At 34.7% G+C, this 21,325-nt stretch overlaps 1 protein-coding gene across 5 annotated transcripts in view; it reads right to left on the reverse strand.

Moving 5' to 3' along the window:
* The window catches only part of LOC134529735 (microtubule-associated serine/threonine-protein kinase 3), a 115,055-nt gene that overhangs the window by 83,984 nt on the left and 9,746 nt on the right, over window positions 1–21,325 (reverse strand). For all 5 annotated transcript variants that reach the window (XM_063364120.1, XM_063364116.1, XM_063364118.1 and 2 more), the window contains exons 3-4: window positions 3,264–3,443; window positions 834–910 (exon numbers count right to left, since the gene is read on the reverse strand). In XM_063364120.1, the coding sequence (XP_063220190.1) occupies window positions 834–910; window positions 3,264–3,420 (234 nt within the window). In that variant the 5' untranslated portion in view covers window positions 3,421–3,443. The remainder of the gene's footprint in view (window positions 1–833; window positions 911–3,263; window positions 3,444–21,325) is intronic.

Below are 21,325 nucleotides of genomic sequence, written 5' to 3' on the forward strand. Positions count from 1 at the left end.
TTGCGTGCATTGGAAACGCGGCAGTAAAGTTGCGGAGTTATTGACGTCACAGCACTTTTAAACTGGTTGGTAGAGCGCAAGACGAACATAAGATTTTTTCCCAGGGCACAGAACTGTTCATAGTTTTTTTTAAGAGAGAGTAATTTTTTTTAGTATTGTAAATTACATTAGTAGCAAGACATCTTGCGGTAGTGGATAATGGAGCTCTGAATTTTTTGGTAAATGGTCATCAGTATTGTTTTTCATACAAATATATAAATGTTATTGTATTTGATCATATTATTATTTTAATATGAAATGGAAGCATGGCCAGGTTGTTGTGATAGAAATTACATCAAAGTACCAACTACTTGTCACGTTGTTGACATGGCACAGTGCACATTCTCTAGAAAAAAAAATATATTTTAACTTTCCTGCTACTTGTCATAGTGTCCATGTTCACTATTCAGAATGTCTACTACTTATGGGATGTTAGTTTTCCGTAACAGCACTTGTTATTCTTCCAGTGATTTGAAAGGAAAAAAATATGTGAAACAAACTATTACTAATGAGTGTCCATTATGGAAAGATTTACTGTCTACAATTTGTTATCAACACAATGACACAGGACAGGTATTGATACAGGAGTCAGCCCTAGCCTAATCCCATCCTTGCATTTTCCTGGAGTGATTTTGGGAAACCAAAATCAGGATGGCCAGACAGGGATTCGAACCCAGGTCATATGGAATGCATCACCTGGTTATGTGGAATGCACTACCCATTCCAAGCTATATACATTATTTTACACTATAAAAAACTTATCACTAGTCAAACTTCATATAGTTTCAACTCACCATGCTAGTAGAAAGTGAGGGTGCCGACTGTCCAAGGGCCGAAGCCCTCATGCGTACTAACCCACAACAATCATGACCTGTCAAAAAATTAAAAAACTAATTCAGGAGATATATAAATCAAGTATGACATAGATATTTCAACACCCAGAAAATTATTTATGTGTTTTCATGTGTGAAACAGTCGGACCAATTAGAGCTAGCCAGAAGTCTGTTACAATATTAACAACCTAAATGACAGAGGACTCCTTTTAAAATTAAATCAGTCTGTTCCAAACCATTGTTTACAGAAAACTCAAATACCTACCACAATTCCACTGAAACTATAAACCACTTTCAAGTTCATTGATTCAAGAAAGCATAGTCAGTCAGGTTGTGTACATTGTAGGCCTGCCAATTTCACTGATTTTATCCGTTTTCATGAATTTAAAGCCCTCAAACGGATTCCTGGATTTTACTAAATTATTACGGATTTTCTCTAATGGGATTTCTGTCATAGCTGTACATACTTCATCATTCGTAAAACAAATATTGTAAAAGGCGAAGAAAAACAACTATGCTTGGAAATTTAGTGCTGCCAACTGCATTTTCAAAATATTTATAATGCAAAACGAGCATTGCCGAACATGCATGAAGATGCCATATTTTAAGGAATTTGGTTATGTTGCTTTAAAAATTATTTCAACATGGGCACAGTAACCCATTGTTTATTTTTTTTAAAACCACATTTAAATCTCATTTCATACATAATATGTAATGGTTTAAAAGGGAGAGATATAAAACTGAACTAAATTTCTGCATTCACATCACCAATGTTTTGGTTCATGGCCGTATGAATTACCGTGGCACGTAAAAAAAAATAGTTTGTTTACAAGGGCAAGAAAAGCTGCCATGACCACACGCAGTAACGTAATATAAATAAAATCTTCGCAATATTCACTTTCAACTTTTAATATTCCGTCTAAACTTTTCTGATGGTTTGCTATTGAATGCAGCACAATTGTAACGTAAATTGTGGAAATTTTGTAAAATTTCTAGGGCTTGGCAATCTAAAATAGAATTAAATACTTGCAGCCCTTGTTACCATGAACAAAAAAACATAAGACGTTACCAGATCGGGCTCCGTTTTAGAAGTGTAAACGAGAATGGGAAAACCAACTAGAATGGATAAAGCCAGGAGCAGAGATTACCAAGCTAAGTGCACAGTGTGTAATTCGATGCTCAAAATTATCAGTAGGGGGCTTCAGGATTTGCGATGTCACGGAAATACTGAATGTCACAAAAGAAATCAAAGGGGCATAGAACAGAGTTCGTCGCTGTCCAGTTTTGTATTGAAAGAAAATAATGGTGTGGTTGATGCTGAGTTACAATGGGCGAATTTTGTTTGAGAAAAAAACCTGCCAATAAGTTTACGTGATAACTTTGCTAAACTAGTGCCCAATGTGTTCCCAGACAGTGACCCAGCAAAAAACTTTCATTATGGTCGCACAAAAACTGTTATGATTATTCAGCAGGTATTAGCCTCTTGTGAAGAAGAAAACATTGTGAATACAATGAGAACTTCACTCTTTACTCTTTTAATTGATGAGTATACTGACATAACAGATCATAGACAAATGATAATCGTGGCAAGATTTTTTACAGATCAGCAAGTAGAAACACGGTTCTATAAAGTGGTGGCTATTGAAGGCAAAGCAACTGGTGACAATCTGTTTAACATAGTGAGCAGCTACGGTGCGTAAGAGACAAATTTTGACGTCTGGGCATAGGATTCTTGATGTTTTAGGGTTTTAACTGTTCTTATGTTTTATAAACAAAGCATGTGTCTTTCATTGTATGCTGAAGCGCATAAGTTGTATTCCATGCAAGTCATGCTTGAACAAATGAGTTGTAAACTATCTACCTGCTGTGCAAGCTAAAGCATATGAATGATTTTGTAGGTCATTGGCCTATTCCATTTAGCTCAGCTTCTTGTATATGAGCAGTCATTTTAACTAAACTATTTGTAAGTTATCTTAAATTTTGGCATTGCTTCTTTTTAATTAGCAGTTCTATTCTGTATACAATTTTGTGTGCCCTCATAAAAAGTCTGTAGTTGTATCCTTGTCTAGTCAATCTCAACACTTATTTATATAAATTTGTCATCGCTGTTGAGTAATGTAATTGAATGAGCTCTAGCATAACATATTGCTAGATCTCTGACTTTTGAGTTTTCTTTTCACACAAAAGGTAACACGACATAGAGTCTATTACAAGACTCTCAATAATGTTCTGTATTGTAAGGAACTAGGGACGGGTGTGCTGTGGTACGGGTTTCATTCCTTGGCCCGTGGTTTCCCCCACCCTCCTAGGTTCAATGAAACTGATTTTGTTAAGACACAAATATTTAAAAATCTATGATACATAGAAGAAAAAACCAAGCAAAACATTTACCTCCATCCCTGGTGTGTTTTCTGTCATCTGAGTCCGAGTATCTATTATAGATAAGATCATCATTAGGTTTAACTGAAGATGATGACTTATCAAATGTAAGTCGTGTGGACTGTGAGTACACACGAACTCTAGGTCTGCTTCTTCCAGGAACATCCATTTTAATGCCTCTTATAGACAACACTGAAACACATCACCAAAATCAAACTAAAAAATGATATAATCAATGAACAACTCAAATTAAATTTTAACTTAAATGCATACTAATAGAGTCTTCCAACTGCAGAGACAGGCATTATTTTCATTCAACCAGCAGCTTCACATTGGATCTTTTAATTTCAGGTTATATAACTGTTACACCTTATTTACAAGATGGACTTACTAAGGCTGTACTCAGAAAAATTAATTAAATATATAAAGTATTTTTCTTGCTTAAGTTGTCATACCTGTTATGTACAAACTTATACTATTTTACAACATTAGGTTTTTCTGGCTCTCTGATTTTTCATCATTCACAAGCATCTGTTAGACCATTCTATAAATAGTAAAACCCCCTGCTCCTACTCAAATTATTGATAAAAATACTCTACAGAAGAGTCTTCCAAAAGGAAAAGGTAAAGATATGATTTAAATTTGCACATTTTCAGACTTAAGGCAATGGTACCGCCAAGACTATTGTTTATTTCAAACCACCTGAAATTAAGTCACGTAAAGAAATTAGCATCAAACCACAGACCCTCACCACATGAATGCTATACTTCAATGATCATGGCTACAGAGAATTCAACCTTTAAAGGGCCCATCCTTGAAGTTGGTAAAAGGTTGTCTTTCAAACATGCAAAAAAAGTGTTAAATGAAGGCAAAATGTAAACAAAATTCTAAAATAAGATTGATTAATCTCTTAGGTAAAGCATTCATTAGATAACAAGTTTGTATCTAGTGGATAGATAAAGTTTTTTTAAACAGTGGCTTGAATCTTATAAAGAAATAACAGTTAACGTTATAAACAAGTCTTAAATTACGAAATGAACAATATCATAAAGATTGATGCTGGCAGAAGAAAGTTATTTTTGAAACATAATTTGACAAAGTGTTAACAGAGATGAGATAAACTTCTGAGGTCCATCTCATAATATTTTTCAAATAATACAAGGGTCATTTCTTTTTTCAGTAGGTACTTAAATAACTGTATTTTATTTTAAACCATAGGCCCATACGTGTATGTATTGTAACATACTGTTACTATTTCTATGTTTAGCGGTACTAGCATGCTCGTGTAAAAACGATGAGCTTGGACATGAGAGAACATTCCAACCAAATTGTATAGGTTATTTTCCAGAAAATCTGTAGGGACTATAAAATTGTGATGAAATAATTTAAACAAATAGTTAATGATTTTAGTGCAAAAAGAAAAGTGTAAAAGGTGCCAAACTTTGGCATAAAATCATCAATGAATCAAGATCAAAAGTAAATTGCCTTAAACCTAGGTTTCACATTGGGGTTGGTCCAGAGAGGGGCTACGACAGGGCTTTAACCCTATCACCACCTTTCCCACACTATCTTGAAGCAGAAAAATGTCAACAGTTATTTGTTAAAATTACAACATATTTTTATTCTGATCAAGTTAACCATTTTATCATTGCCTTAGATACGTTTGTCACCAACTTCAGCCAATGTGTCTTTTCAACCCAGGGTGATGCATACTGCAAATGGAAATGTCCAGTTTCTTTTAAAAAGTTTAGATTAAGTTTTGTTTAACCTTCAAAGATATGAAATTCCATGCTATCCTTATTTCTGAAGCATGGCTAATTTGTTCAATTTTAAACACATTAATTCAGCTGTCCAGATACACTATATTTACAATCAACCATAATAACAAAATAAGGGGTGGTGTTGCCATTTAAATTTGAAACTATTTTAACGGATGTATTGCAGTCTTATCTACTAGTGACTAAACGGTTGGGGCGACTGAAAAGTATCCAATCGGAATGGTTACCATTCCGGAAAATATACATCCTCATGTGCCCAGAGAAATCCAGAATGGTTACCATTCAGGATTTACTGGCAAACATCGTATAATTGAATATCCTGAAAAGTATCCACTGTATGAATGGTTACCATTCCGGCTTTTACTGCAAATGTGCTGCTAGAAAAAATCCGGAAAAGTGTCCGCAGCGGAATGGTTACCATTCCGGATTGGATAATTTTCCGTGTTCGTTCTGCGATGTACGGAAAAGTATCCGCTGCCGGAATGGTAACCATTCCAGTCTTGTGCGCGCAAATATAAAAGTAGCTCCTAAAATCCTGAAAGGTTACCATTCCAGTTTTCCTTGCTGGTGTTCTTAATTTAAAAATACTGAAAAATGCCCGCAGTGTGAATGGTTACCATTCCGGGTATATCTGGCAATGCACTTACTTTAAAAATTCCGGAAAAGTGCCCGCAGCCTGAATGGTTACCATTCCGGTTTTCGCCGCTGGTGCACATCTCTTTAATAATCCGGAAAACTATCCATTCGGAAAAGTATCCGCTGAAGGCGTGCAGTTGACTCATTAACCCGTCGCTAGATGGCAGCTGAAGATGACGTCCTCGCAAATAGTGTTAAATGTACACGAGAGATGGTGTGCGCAAATCATTTGCATGTAAATTTATAAACAAATATAATTTATTTGCTTTTAGAATGATTTACGAACCATATCTGTGTTGCGTATAACTGGATAATGTTAATTGAACAGAAATAATTAGTTTGAACAATATATTTGTAAAATATCTCTAAAAATGTATTTTGATTTACGGGACTGAACTTTTCTCTATAAACTTAATACCTGATATTTAAAAATGTGCAATTAATTTTAATTTTTTATTTATCAGAAAAAAAGCATACTGCCACATTATACTTTAATGTTCGTGAACACAAAATTATGGACTATTACACTCTCATGGAATTCTTAAAATCAATTTTGCTTGGACGGAGGGAAAAACGTTGATAATATGCGGTCATCAATGTAATAACAGTGTTAGCACATACAAATCTGATCATGTAAACTATTGTTTACATATCCAAGACTTTTAAAAATATACTGTGAAGCCTAGGTTACAAAAATAATTCAATAACTTACTCATCAACACTGTTTTTTTTTGTTCAGAGTTTCATATAGCGTAAGAAAAAAAATTCAAAAGGACTACATATTTTAATGTGCTTTTGACATTAGCACTGTTTCCAAATTTACTTATGTCATAAGTTTTCTGTGTGTTAAATCTTGCAAAGTAGCGTTAGTTACTAATACTTATTGCTTGATATTGGTATGTCAAACAAGTTTTCAGGATTAGTTAAAAAAAATTATTATTATTTAATTTTCGACATACCCGCGCCCAACTTTCACCTCCTCTGGGGTTTGTTTTCGTAAATATGTTTTCGGAAAACTACAACAATATAATTTTACATCTTTTTACCCTTCTCGTGTATGTATTCCTTTGCAAACTTTTAAAATGTACCGTTTTGTTTATATGATTAATTGCACATATAATTATCATTAAAATTTAAAAAAAAATTATTACTTCTACAAATGATCACAACGAAATTGGTAACTTAACTGAAGTTTCGCCTAACTTATGTTTGCTTTAATAAGTGAACAAGTTTAATATTGTTATTAGATAATCTTTGTCTAAATTTCATTTTCAAGAAGTAATGTGAAAATAAAACAATATAGATTAATATCAATGGGTTATTTTATCTTTAATTTATCTTATAGGTAACACTAATTTCTTAGCGTTTAGTAAAATATTCTCAAACCTTTGGCGGATGTCCTCTAATTTCGTTCTTTTATATTTCAGAGGGTTTTTACAATCATTCCACTTGCTTTTATTTATTTAATTTTTTACATATGTATTTATTTATTGTTTACCGTTAAGTTACTAAATAGAGTTCAAAGTTTGTGGCACACAACAAGATAGTTAAAACTCTTTCACGAAAGTTGAATATAATAATGCCACGAAAACGATAAAACATTAACGCGTATTGAAAACTGGCTTAGCTTCCGCTAGTTCATAATATTTTTGGCGTATGGTAAATCAATGTAGACAATTCGTTGGTGCGTTCGCTTAAAAACATGACATGTTTCCTTTCGTCAATATGTTCACCCAGGAATTGTGGCAACGTTGCTGCTAGTTACCTATACCACCCGTACTATAATACCGGTTTCTAAAGTGCGACTAGGAGCCTAGACCCCACCTTGCGAATTGTCAATTCCGGCTCTTGGAAGGAGGTGCCAGCGACGCACAGTGGGGCAAAACCTAAAAATTAAAATTAAATTTTTAATTTAATTTCTATTTTTTGGTGTTAAGTAATGTCCAGAGCATCTAAAACCATCGGAAATGGAGCATATTTTCAAACAGTTTTCTTGTGAGAAGCCTGCAAAGTGGCTGGTTATGGGGATTCCGTTTTTTAGCTTTCATAACGTCACGAAAGTACGATAATCCCATGCTCGTTAGCAGCACAAAAATATTATGAATTAGTTTGGGCATTAAACAGCAATCTATCCCGATGTAGGTGAGACAGTTAAACACTATAAATTTTTACATTAATATATATTTTTTTATTTATAGTGTGAGAGGTTGCGATCGCAATAGATTCTCGTACGTTCTTAGACTTACAAAATTTTTCCCCACTAGTCCCCACTTTATTTTTGCTTTTAAAATATTCAGAAAACATTTCTTATAACATACAAAAAAATTACGTGCTACCTCGTGCTACCTTGGCAGAAAAACGCGAATGGGTGATGACGCGTGCGTGCTTGAGCGCGGCCACAGGCAGGGAAGCCAGTGGCCGCGCGGACTGAAAGTGCTGACCAAGGACTGGGGGAGATTGAACCAGTATGGATATGATTCTAGATAAAGCAGTGCTGTTGCCAGTAGTAAGTGGAAGTTGGTCAACGCAGTGTCTCTTGCATGCAATGATGTTACAGGGTTTTGGCAGGAAGGGGGGGGGGGGTTAGGCATATCCTGGGAAATTCACTTTGGGATGAGTCTAGAAATAAAGTATTTCGCAGGTTTCGAGAGAGAAGATGTCGGTAAATAAGTAGAGTTGACTAAACAAGATCTACTCAATATAATGCTTATATCATCTGACCCCATGATATCCTCTATTCGAACACTTTCACCAAGAAAACTAATTTCTTTACTTGAAGCTCCTCTATATAAATTGTCCGTTTTTAGCAGCAGTGACGATTAATATTATTATTATCATCATTATTTTAATATAATTATCATAAGAAAAATATTATTTGAAGACTAAGAATATTTAATAACAGTGAATGTATTTATGATTCAGTTTTTTAGTGTTTTAGTGTTTTGCTAATCAGAGTTATCCTCACATTTTTAACTGATTACCTACACCTGTTATCGAAACGAATTTCAATCATTAAAATAGGAACTTCATCATACTGAATGCTGATTGTGGCTTTTCTTTGCTTATTTAGTGACAGGGATGTGGTAACAGTATTGATAAATCGCATTATACACGCGAAACACGGCTCTCTGCCCCACTATGCGACGTTTGACCATACGAATTTAAACACCGCCTCAGTTATTTGTAGCAGCCAACCGAAGGCAAATTGCACCGTCCCTTCAATAACCACCTCAACCACCAATAAACTTTTTATTTAATGGCATTTGTACTTGCAAAATGCAGAAATGCCATCGGTTCTCGCTTATTGCGATCAATGTAATTTCCAGGGGGACCCAAGTGGCCGAGAGTTTTGCATGTAAGGTTTACAGACACACAATCCCTGCATACGGTGCTTGGTTGTATACTGTCCATGTTTTGGCCTATGTGCATTCTATAAGCATAAAACTTTAAAATAAACAGAGTTATTCATAAGATATAGTTTTAACATCTAACCCGTTTCAGTCATACTTTCACAAGAGCAGGCAGGAGGGCGGGCCACTTCCTCCACCCCCACCCCGGGATCAATGCCTATGTCAGAAAGTATTTACTTTTTCTAAGTTAGTAACACAAAATAGTTTTTTAAACAGTAAATACATATAACTACTTTTACCCCTTTAATTTGGTAATTTCACAATATGAACTTCCAGAGCGTGTAATTGTTTGTAATTGTGTTATACAAGCTACCGTAGTTTTTCGGTTTTTATTCGAGCACAGTTATAAGAGTCGTCAGTTTAAGGGGAAGGTTCACTCACTGAAAACGTCACTGAGCAGAATCCTAATTTTCTTGGTATATTATTGTAGAGGATGTCGAATCCTACCACTGACCAGGTCTGTATATACATATCATATAGACTGGGTTGGCCGCAGGAAGCGGTCAGTCGCGAGTTATTCTTCAGGGGTGTAGTGTGTATCGCTCCTCTCAATTGGGATAATCGCGTGTTTAAAAGCCTCCCCCTTCCTCAGCTCACCCCCAGCTGGGCGAAAGCAAGCTCGGGCCTCAGCGTTGCCAATTGTACTAGCTTACCTTCCCCCCCTTCTATCACGGCCTCCTCAGAGACCTGGTCGGACACTCGAGCGCCACTCCGACCGCCGAAAGCACTTTCTCATACTGCCATTATGTGTATACGTTCAAAACAAACTCTTGATGATGAGTTTTTATTTTATAAAATTGTCTCATTAAAATGTGATAGAAATTAGGTCGTAATTTCTTTAATGTTGCCGCTATTATTTGTTGACTATGTGCAAGGTTTTTTGACTTTTCCAACATTAGTGATGTATGTTTAAGATGTTGGTGAACAATGGGAGAAATGAACAAAATTCACGACCGATTACTAGTAGTATTGAATTTCATTTAAACATAATCATGTTTTAATAAAAACCCAATCAGGTGTTAAATGAAGTTTCAGTTAATTTATATTGCCAAGTTAAAAATCCATATACAAACATTGAAACGAATTCGTGTCTGTTTTCCTTATGTTAGAACGTAAGTTATATTTATTGCTGGGTGAGTCACTGCATTGTATTAGAAAAGTTAGAACATAACATTAGTCAAAAATACGTTTGTCCAGTGTTAATTATAGCTACTAAGATTTTCAATGCGATGGCAAACAAGCACTGCGCTGATAGCAACAGTTAGTAGATTTTACCAACGAAACATTAGTTCAGCATTATTCTTTTGACAATATATAATAAAATAAAGGTTGTTACAGCCAATCTTTGGCTACACTATCTAAGAATTGAAAGAAGTAGAATGAAGAGATATTTTCAAGCAATGAAAGTAAAATGACTTTTATACTTCGAGTTTCGTAACCAGCTATTTGGAGCTATAATTAGTGTATTTTTTCCAATTTATCTGTCGATAAACCAAGAGAAATAAATCAAGTGAGCTCTGCCGAAGATAAAAAGCTTGTACACGAAAATAATTTATATAGTTGGTAATCTCAGGAAAATCTATATCTCTTTAAGGCATTCGTTTCTATAAAAATGGGATACTAGTTTGATTTAAGTAAAGTGTAAAAAATGATGGGAAGGAAGGAGGGATGATTTTTACTGTTGTAAGAGTAGGTTTGAAGTAAAGTTTATGAAAACTGGGATGATTTTTACTGCTGTTAGAGTAGGTCTGAAGTAAAGTTTATGAAAAACTAAAGTAATTACAAAGTTTAGGAATTAGTTTTTACATTCTAAACTTTGAAGAAACAATTTTTCTTACATAAGTAAACACAATTTGGGAGAATTTTACACCGCACGACACTAAACTCTCAAGAAGAGAAAATATAACGCAGTATTGGAATCTGTGTTACTAAATAAATTGCATTATATTTTTAAGTACGTATGCATGTATGTATTAAATCATATTAATGTAATGCGTGGCTCTGCTTGTTCCAGAAATATTTACACGACAGTAGTAGCTCTACAGTAGTTATACTTTTAATATTTTGCATGTTTTAAGTAAATAATTATGACCTTCAGGTACACAGGGGCCTACGATAAAGTTGTGATTCATCAAACAAGCTCAATATCAATTTATTTATTTGAACAGTTAAAGAAGCACATAGAAACAGGAAGCTACAATTTACAAGGAATCACTTCTTTGGGGTAAGCTGAGGTAACACAACTGAAATATGAAACATTCACGCAGGTTTAAAATGATTTCTTCCGTATAGGCATTGTTACCACTTGTTAGGAATTTGATTCCTCAACGTGTTACAATGTAGAAGGCGAAAGCAAAGGAGTGAATAACCTGTTTATCTTTGTTTTATTTATCTATAGTTTACTCATAACCACCTTGAAGCTATACATGTTAGGTATATAAATAAATAGGCAGGATTGTTATTATGACAGAAATAATACATGCAATCAATTAAAACTTTAAACCCACAAGGCATAAATTACCATCATAATATTTATTCAGGATTTACCTGAAAACGTTTAAAATTAAGTTTTTAAAAATAGGTAAATTGACGATGGTAAAAAAAAAGTTGTTCACGCTCTGGTAGGCCTATACACGCATATCGGTTAGTAGTTAGTATACGAATAAAATAATTTTATCTACTTGACATTTTTCGGAAAGTATTATTAGAAACTAGTTTCTGTTAAATTTTTTATCAGCTATGCTAAGATTTAAAGTAATTATTAATACATTTTTATATCTCTCAACAGTTTAAAGTTTCGCCTTACTAGACGCATGTCTATAGTTCACTAGGTCCATAGCTGTGCGATTTTAAATTGTGGAGAAAGAATATTGAAACTACTTAGATCTTAACCGTGGTTCCAAAAAAGGTTTATTTGGGATGAACCAGCTGTAATAAAATTACTTGATATGCCACCTTAAATTGCATTCTTATTCAAAATTGCAGTTGCCAAAAGTTTGAGTCACGACAGTAGAACGATAGATATGCAGAAATACAGTCGCACAGTTCGCTGATAGAATAACACTATAAACTGCTTCACTGCCACCAAAATGTCTCAAATGACTGAATGGAGCGACTCGCACTTCTATCGAATAGAATATTGCTCTGCACTTCACTCGTATTACCTTTTCTTAGTGACAAGGATATTTGAGATATATAGCTGAAAACATTCGGTTAGAAAAATTTGTCTCCACATTTCTGTCTAGTAAGTGCTTGCCAGTAACATTTTTAGCATTTTATTTGTTTGTGAGCCAGTAGCGGCCCTGGACTTTGCGGGGCCCTGATCTGTTTATTTTTTTTTTGTAGGCCCTCCACCGGATGATCCGAAAAACACTGTCTTTCAAACAACATTGCTAACCCAACTAAACTGAAACGTAATTTCGAATATGGTTTAGCTGAATTATTTTAGGTTATTTTGATTTTCTTTACTGAATAATCATCCTCAAGGCAGTTCAATAAATGCTAAAGATAAAATTTGCAGTATAATCGCGTCATTAAACGTGGAAATAAAATTTTTTTGAAAGTTTTCTTGTACGAAATCATGAACTGAAATAGGTATTGACCAGCAATTTATGGCCAAACGTAGTAAAAACTTAATTTTCCGTTCCCATTTATATACATATTTTTAACAAAACACCTGACAAATAACAATAAATCAAAATCAACACGTGTGGAGTGGGGCCCTGATAGCAGCGGGGCCCCGGGTGGCTGCCCACCTCACCATACCGTGGAGCCGCCCCTGTGTGAGCGGTAAAAAATAAACCCACACTAATTCAAACTACAGTTCTAATTAGGTACATATGTGTAACAGTTTCGTGTAGTGAAATTAATTCAACCTAATATTGCTTGAAAAATATTTTATATGCATTATACACAGAAATATATAACAATTAGATATTTGTTCACATGTCATTTCTGTACTCTGGGGAGTTCGGAAGTAAGTACGGAGAGTGTGAAGACCCAGCGAGTGCTACGAGAGGGCGAGACAGGCGGTGCGACGCGGGACTGTGCGAGTGAGCCATCGGGCAAGGACTGTGTGTAAGGAGTGAGTACAGTGAACTGTGATAAGAGAGACATTATGAAGAGCGTTGGATAGAGAGTGAGATGCTTCTTATAGGACATTTAGTGTGGTTATGTAAATATAAGTACTATACATATTAGAAGTAAATAAAAACTGTATAAATCTTAATTATTGGGCTATCCTTAACGAACCCTTTACTCCCACTCGTAACAGTATTGAGCTCGAATCTTTACCGTTGTTTCTCACCACGTTCATCAGAGGAGACAGTCCTCAGCTCGCGCCTAGCATATGCGTTTGTGTGTGTGTGTATGTGTGTGTGTGTGTGTGTGTGTGTGGACTTAGGGTATCATCCGAGGACTTGCGCATAATATTTCAGCGTGGATCCGAGGACCTTTGGCAATCCGAGGACCTCCCCCAGGTCCTCGGATTAAAAGACCTCGGATTCACGCTGTTCTGTCAACCTAGTGTGTGAAAACATGATTTTTAAATTTTTTTTTGAGGTCCTCGGATAGACCGTAGAGAATCAAGTATGTAGTGTGTGTGTGTTACCACCACGTCGCGCTAGTATCGTTGTCACTTACACTCCTTTACACACGTTGTGTAACCCATGTTTCTCAACGCTCCAAACGAGGACATTTCCCTCGAGTTTACACACATATAATACACATCTCCATAGTGTCTAACGCTGGTTGCGAGGACGTGGTGGACGTCTCTCATTTCACACATTACGAAGCCACAGACGCATGATCCGAGGACCTTAATTGGGTGCCATTTCAGGCGTATACATGTAAGCTGTGCTACATGAACAATTCTTTATTACGCGTTACTTTACAGCCTTTATCTTACATTCAATTCATAAACTTCTTAGTAGGAATATGTAGGAATATGTATTATTAGAAATATGTATTTTTAATTTTATTTGGAAGTCATAATTACCCTAAGCCTTCGAACATGAAGATTAAAACATAAAAATAATATTTTTAAAAAACCAAACGGACCTAAAAAAACACAAAAAAATACTATAGGTACTAGAAATCGAAAAATAAATACAATTATAATATTTTATTAAAATTATAGGTAATATGTTTGGACACGAATTTTCACATTGTAATTGTATAAACAATACAATTACAATGTGACAGTTCTTGTCCAAACATAATTATTACCTATAATTTTAATAAAATATTATAATTGGTAGGTGCTACGCTCTAATCGGTTTAAAGTCAGTGCCAAACCAAATATGTATATGTATGTATGTATATATATGTACCCATGTGAAATGCGGACCTATAGCTTCAAACACACAAAGGTATTTACACTGTAATCGGAAGACCTTGCATTTTCTGGTGTTAAACGAAGAACTTGTAAGTATAGTGTGTTAGATGTTATAAATATACCCATATGAAAAGAGGACCTACGGCTTCAAACACACGTTGGTATTTAAACTGCAATCAGAAGACTTTGCATATTCTGGTGTTAAACGAGGACTTGTAGGCACAGTGTGTTAATATGATATAAATATACCCATATGAAGTGCGGGCCTATGGCTTCAAACACACGTTGGTATTTACACTGCAATCGGAGGACCTTGCATATTCTGGTGTTAAACGAGGACTTGTAGGCACAGTGTGTTAATATGATTTAAATATACCCACACACGTTGGTATTTATATTTATTATATATTTATTTATTATATATATTTATTTACACTGCTATCAGAGGACTTTGTCTTTTCTGGTGTTAAACGAGGACTTGTAAGTGTTGTGTGTTAAGATAATATAATTATACCCATATGAATTGTGAACCTATAGCTTCAAACACATGTAGGTATTTACAATACAATCAGAGTAATTTGCATTTTCTGGTGGCAAACATGGACTTGTAGGTATCTATAGTGTGTTAGTATAATATTATTTTAAGAAGTGCAGAATTTTATTGCTTCAATCACACGTTTGTATTTACACTGCAACCAGAGGGCCTTGCATTTTCTGGTGGTAAACGAGGACTTGTACGTTGTACGAACAGTGGTTTTATATGTTATACATATGTATGTACAGGGGCGCAACAACAGGGGGGGGGGGGCAAGGGTAGTTTGCCCCCCCCCCCCTCTCTCTGAAACCTTGAAGTGGGGGCAAACAGGGGCAAATAAAGTGCTGTGTAATCAATTTTTAGATAATAAAACTGCTTAAATAGCACCATTTTCCACCTTGAAATGCAAATTTTCCCGGGGGAGGACACCCCGACCCCCCCGCTTCAATAGGGGGGATCGATGATTCTTTATAAAAAGGTATATTGCCCCCCCCCCCCCCCTTTTGGAAATTTAGTTGTTGCGCTCCTGTGTATGTATATATATGTGTGTATATATACACCCAAATGGTGTGTGGACGTTTTAAGTTTGTTCAATTTAGCCTATTGGATGCGGTTAAACATAAAAGTTGCAAACATTTGAATACAAGAGCTGAATTTTGCGTTTTCCTGGAATGTATAAAACGCTGTTTTACAAACGAATTTTGCCTTCTTAGTTGTTATTTCAGATTCGTGTAGTGCAGTCCATACTCGAATATTTTCGGACATTCACTGCAACCGCCTATACACGTTTACTTTATCGCCTATGTCAGTAAGTAAAAAGTTAGGGGCATCAAATAAAGTCTTTTTTTATGCTTCTGAACGCTTTGACTTAACCAATGTTTTTTTAATACTTGTGGCAATTTGCTTCCTCCCCCCCCCCCCTTCTCCATCATACTGTTCATCCCTAGATAATAAATAAAAATAATTTACGTAACCTACGTTGTTTCATTAAACAAATACATTTGTTGGGAAAAAAGTTTATTATTGAAAAAAATATTTCTTAAGATTAATTTACCGCCCCGAAAATATTTTACTGCGCGTTTCATTACGTTCATGGTAATTTGATTATAAATATGTATTTTTACGAGAAAACGTACAGCACTACTTGCAATAGTTTTATAATGATGACAAATTATAATTTTTATGAAACTTGCAAATGGTATTTCAGTGAATATTGTTGCTATCGTTTCTCACAGTGAAGTTCAAACGCAGACTGTTTTATCACGGCTCGGGAACACCGTAAGGATCACAAAGTATTCTTCCGCCTTAGCGTTGTGTCACATGTGGCCATACGTAGCGAAAACACAATATGGCCGCCTTTGAGATAATCAATGTATATGTAAGGATAAATAAACAGTTATTCAGATATTCTTGAGAAATTCTCACTTTCACGCCTTGGTAAAATAAACAGAATAACTTTGACCTGGTTTAATGTTAATGACATAGGCAACGCTGTGTAGTTCTGCAAAATTACACCTATAGATACTTGTGTTTGCGTATCATAATAATATGAACTCAAATATATAACTAACTTCCATGAACGTTTGTAGGACTTGAACTAAACACATTTTTGCCGGCCTCTTTACGTATTTTATAGCAAAAGACCATTCGGGAGATGGTTTGTGACGTACTTGACGTAAGTTAGATGAGATCAGTTTTTAAAACGTTCCCATTTTATGTTCCCGGCATCAAGTGGTGAAGTGATTGATATCAACAATTGTATTAACTTTGGTTTTAACAGAACAGCACGTGTTTTAAAGTAGCTTATTTATTTTGAGATATGTAGTATTTAATCACATAAAGTAACTCTTTAAAGGAGATAATAATTAATGGCTTTATGATTATTTCAACTGTCAATAATGACACCGCATGGATAACAACATCACTGCTTTCAGCCTGTGGCCGGGTCCAGAAAACATGGATGCCAATCCTAAAGTATAATGTTTAACAGCTCCCGCACTAGACGGCCAAGTTGCCGTGGCCAGTTCGCCGCGACCTGAGAGTGCGTGGCAACTACTGAGAGAGCACACACTTGTCTGCGGCGGCCAGGCTCAGGCGTGTCGCTACGACTTGAAGGTGGATGCAGACCATGTCATTTGTGTGATTAGTCGCCTAGTGTGCGGGAGCTGTAAGGATGAATAACGAGAATATAAAAACAAATAACTTACCCGTGCGAATAAAACATTTTATCTTGATCAGACATCGAATGGTAATATAATAATGGGGTAGTATGTAAATGCAAGTATTTATTAATGCAAAGTATTGAAAATATAGTACCAACATATTTTGGCCGTATCGAATATTTATTTTTACACTTCTTACAGTTAAAATCTTCTTCAATAACAATGTTAGAAGTTATAATGTGATCATCGTTTACTTTTTGGCTGTATGTGCCTGATACAAACATAAATAGGCCTACCATTGAATATACGAACTCGTGAAAAAACCATGTGGTAAACAGGTTCTGGAAAATATAAACCTGCCCTTTAAGCGTCTGACCTTGTGCTTTATTAATGGTCATTGTTATGCCTACTTTTCTTGGGAATTATTTCCTCATCATTTGGAAATACAAAGCTGTTTAATAAATTGTGAGTATAATGCGGAGTCTATGAGCAAAGTTGCTGTGTAAATGCAAATCATACATTTTGATGAAGTACAATGGGAGATTTAGCGTAACGGCAAAGAAACACCTTTGAGAAATAATATATAGCCTAACAGCAGACAGAATATCAGTGTTATTGGGGTTTAGATAAATATAAAGTAACATTGCAAACTCTATATAAATAAGTTATGTTACAAATTAAGTTATAAAAGTATGTGGAACTTACTTCGGTTAATTCGCTTCAACAGCTGTCGTGCATGTAAGATTATTTGTATAGCTATGGCAATCTCAAAAATGGCGTAGACTTGTGACCAAAATAAGGCTTTTATAAACATGTTTTTATAATAATTTAATTCAAAATATTAATTTTTGTAAATTGTCTATTTACGTTATTAAATCATTAATTTTGAAGTTGTAAGGGAGATATGGCGAACCGACCAAAAACATATTTGAGAAACTATCTATCTATCTATCTATCTATCTATCTATCTATCTATCTATCTATCTATCTATCTACCTATCTATATAATCTGGGCGACTAGATCTTTTCATTATGGAGACCTGGATTTCCTTAAATAATAGAGTGTATTGTTATTTTTAGTCAAATTTTTTTAAAATAAAATAATGGCTTGTGAAACCCTAGAAAAAAATACAATCTATGAAATAAACATGACTGTAAAATTATTGAAATCATATAAGAAAAAGCAATATAATTACTAAATATTTTAACAAAATAATTTTGAATTATTTTCACATTAATCTAAAAATTGAAAACGAAAATAATTATGAATTTCTTTCTTTTATTTGGTTACTGTAGAGGTTTAACTTAACTGATTTTTATAACTTTACAATCAATTTTTTCTTTCCATATAATTTTATTTCACAGCCCATTTTTTTTAAATAAAGAAAGTTAAAATTTTTAAAACTAAATATTGTCTTTTTTTTTACTTTCTCTGTACTTCAGGTCACCATAATGAAAATATTTAGACGACATAACAAACCCCGTTGTATTCTATGAGGTCGCTCAAATTCTATTTTTGTATTTATATTTTCGTCAGTAATGCACGTTGCTACTTTTCCTATCCTCTTAAGAAGATTTCGAAGTCGCATGGTTGAATCATTCGAATCCAGACCGGCTGCGGCTGCCGGACAGGTATACATATGCAAAATAAATCTTCGCACCGTTTTCACCATTGTGATTAAGAAAAACTGAGAGTTTCAAGAGCTTTGTAGAGGAATGGCGTAAATATTTATTTTATATTTAAAAATGAAGAATTTCAAAATAGTATAGGTTCCAGACTAGTAATTTAATCAACTTAACAGTCAAAACACAGAATAAACACAGCAAGCACATTTCTAATGGAGACATAGAGGGCCCGAGGCTCCAGCACGCGTCTGGGCGCAGTCTCAGCAGGAGAGGAGGCGTAGGCAGGCTGCGTTGCTAATTCCTTCCTGGAAGGTTACCAACCCTTTCGCAAGGTCATCCTCTCACGTCTTCTTCTCACGCGTTGCGCGCTTGGTGCATAACTAAGACTTTCCGAATAACATGCGTGTTTGAGAAATGTGTTTCACTTACACATTTAAATTTTCTGCTGTAGTTCTTAGGAATATATTTTAAAATTATTATTTATCCCTCTTTAAGTTAATTTATAAATAATAATTGTTTAGAAAAAAATTATAATTCATAAAATCATAATGGAATATTGTCTATAAATTACTTATTTGTTATTATAATCGCTCTTGTTTATAGCCAGCAAATTGACACGAAATATACCAATCGTAAAGAATGTAATAAACTTATCTACTTAAAAGCCATTAAAAAATTTAAAACAATAAACATATTTGTTGTTGAAATTTATGATTTTAACTTCTCACTAGAGAATGTTGTGGTACACGGACGTGTTAATACGGTTAACTGTTGGAAACAAAACTTTCATAACCTTTTGGTTTTCTAACACTAGCCCCTAACAAATACTTTAATAATGAAAAGTATTTATTACACTCACGCTATAAGTAATTGGACTAAAACGTGTACTAGAAAATAAGTTATGTTACTGAAATAAATACAGTGAATTTAAATAACTTAGCAACTATATTGATCTGTTAAGTGCAGTTGATATATTCACCCCCGCTTATCATAAAATTATTTACTTTAATAGTAATATTTAAAAAAGTGCTTTAAATTACTCGCATTTTTATAGTTAAACTGTTAAAAAAGCAGATTCTAACTAAAACAGGTGCACACAATGTACGATTTGTTACTTAACCACAGTGATTTTAATTGGGAAGGCAGGTATTTCTGCTCATTTCCACTTCGCATAAACGAAGGAAACGAGTAATTTAACCGACTGTTCCCTATAGATTTGATCATTTACAAAGATAAGTAAAATCATATACAGGGCTAAGGAAAATTTTGGAAGTAAAAAATAAAATTTTCAAAGAGAAGATAAATCAAGGATCATGATTGTAAAACGAAAGAAAATATTTAATACATTTGTTGATATTATCTATAATAGGTAATATTTTACTAAGCCATATTAATTATTTTTATTTGTAATGTATGACTTTGTTATAATATTCTTCTTGATATGTAGGAAGCTGAGATACCATGGAGAAAATCTCATTTAGTAACCAACCTATGTAAGTGTTTTATTTTTGGAGACTATTGCTGGTGTATTCAAGGAAATTTTGCTTCATTGACACAATTACGTCTATTTATAGAGAGAGGATTTAAGTTCATGGATATCTGTGCCGTTAGTGCAATGAAGAAGAACTGATGCTATCCAGTATGAGTAAGAATTCAAACAACAAACTTCGGCTGAAGGTTTATCACGAAAATATAACCCAAAAATATACAACTGATGGTTATAAGTGCTTTCCAAATATTATATACGCCTTTAAGTTGGAGCTGAACAAATAGTTTATTGCAAATAATAGATCAAGTATTAAGGATAAATGCGTTTAGTGTCTGCATAAAGTTTAATTTCAAAAATTCTGCAGTTTTAACAAAACTCGTCGCTGTCAACAGGAAGTACTCATAAAGGTATCTTCATAACTAAATGCTGGTCTCTTATTACATATGGCAGGTTAATTTATGTTACAAATTTCTGTAGAGATTTTTGTAATTTTTAATTTAGAGTAGAATCCCGGCGGACTCGCAGAAAAACTAATTTAATTCCTCCGACTAAGCACCTGGGGATTGGTTATTAAATGTAAAGATCAAGGCTTGCTGCGTCCTACAGCGCAAATCAAGTGCACAGCCGAAGAGTTCGTGGCGCTTCTGCCGCGTGCCGTATCTAATTGCTGTTGATTCGGCCGGTCGCACAGTCGGGAGCGTTGTAAAACCACGGCTAGACTATGTGTGCCTATCTTGCTACTGGGTAGGTAGCTGGTGACAGCTTACAAACCTCTCCACTCGCCTCCCCCACCCAACACAATAAACTTATATTACAGAAAAACAACAGGACCCGTCTTAACTCCACAACCTGTGACCTTGAAGCCAAGCCGAGCCCGGCCTGCGTATGTTGATGACTTCATTTTTACGACATTTCTCTACTATAAGGGCTATTACTGTAGATTTTATCTTTAGAACTCTTTTGCATTTGTAGTTCTGCTAGAACAAAATGAGTGTAGACAGTTGCGAAACTGCTAATAATTAACACTTACGCAACATTTTACGCCCGTTGTATTACACTTTCTAAATATCAGTTGCACATATCTGTGACAGAACAACACACGC

This window comes from Bacillus rossius, chromosome 2 (assembly GCF_032445375.1).
Source record: "Bacillus rossius redtenbacheri isolate Brsri chromosome 2, Brsri_v3, whole genome shotgun sequence".
In the NCBI taxonomy this organism is placed as follows: Eukaryota; Metazoa; Arthropoda; class Insecta; order Phasmatodea; family Bacillidae; genus Bacillus; species Bacillus rossius.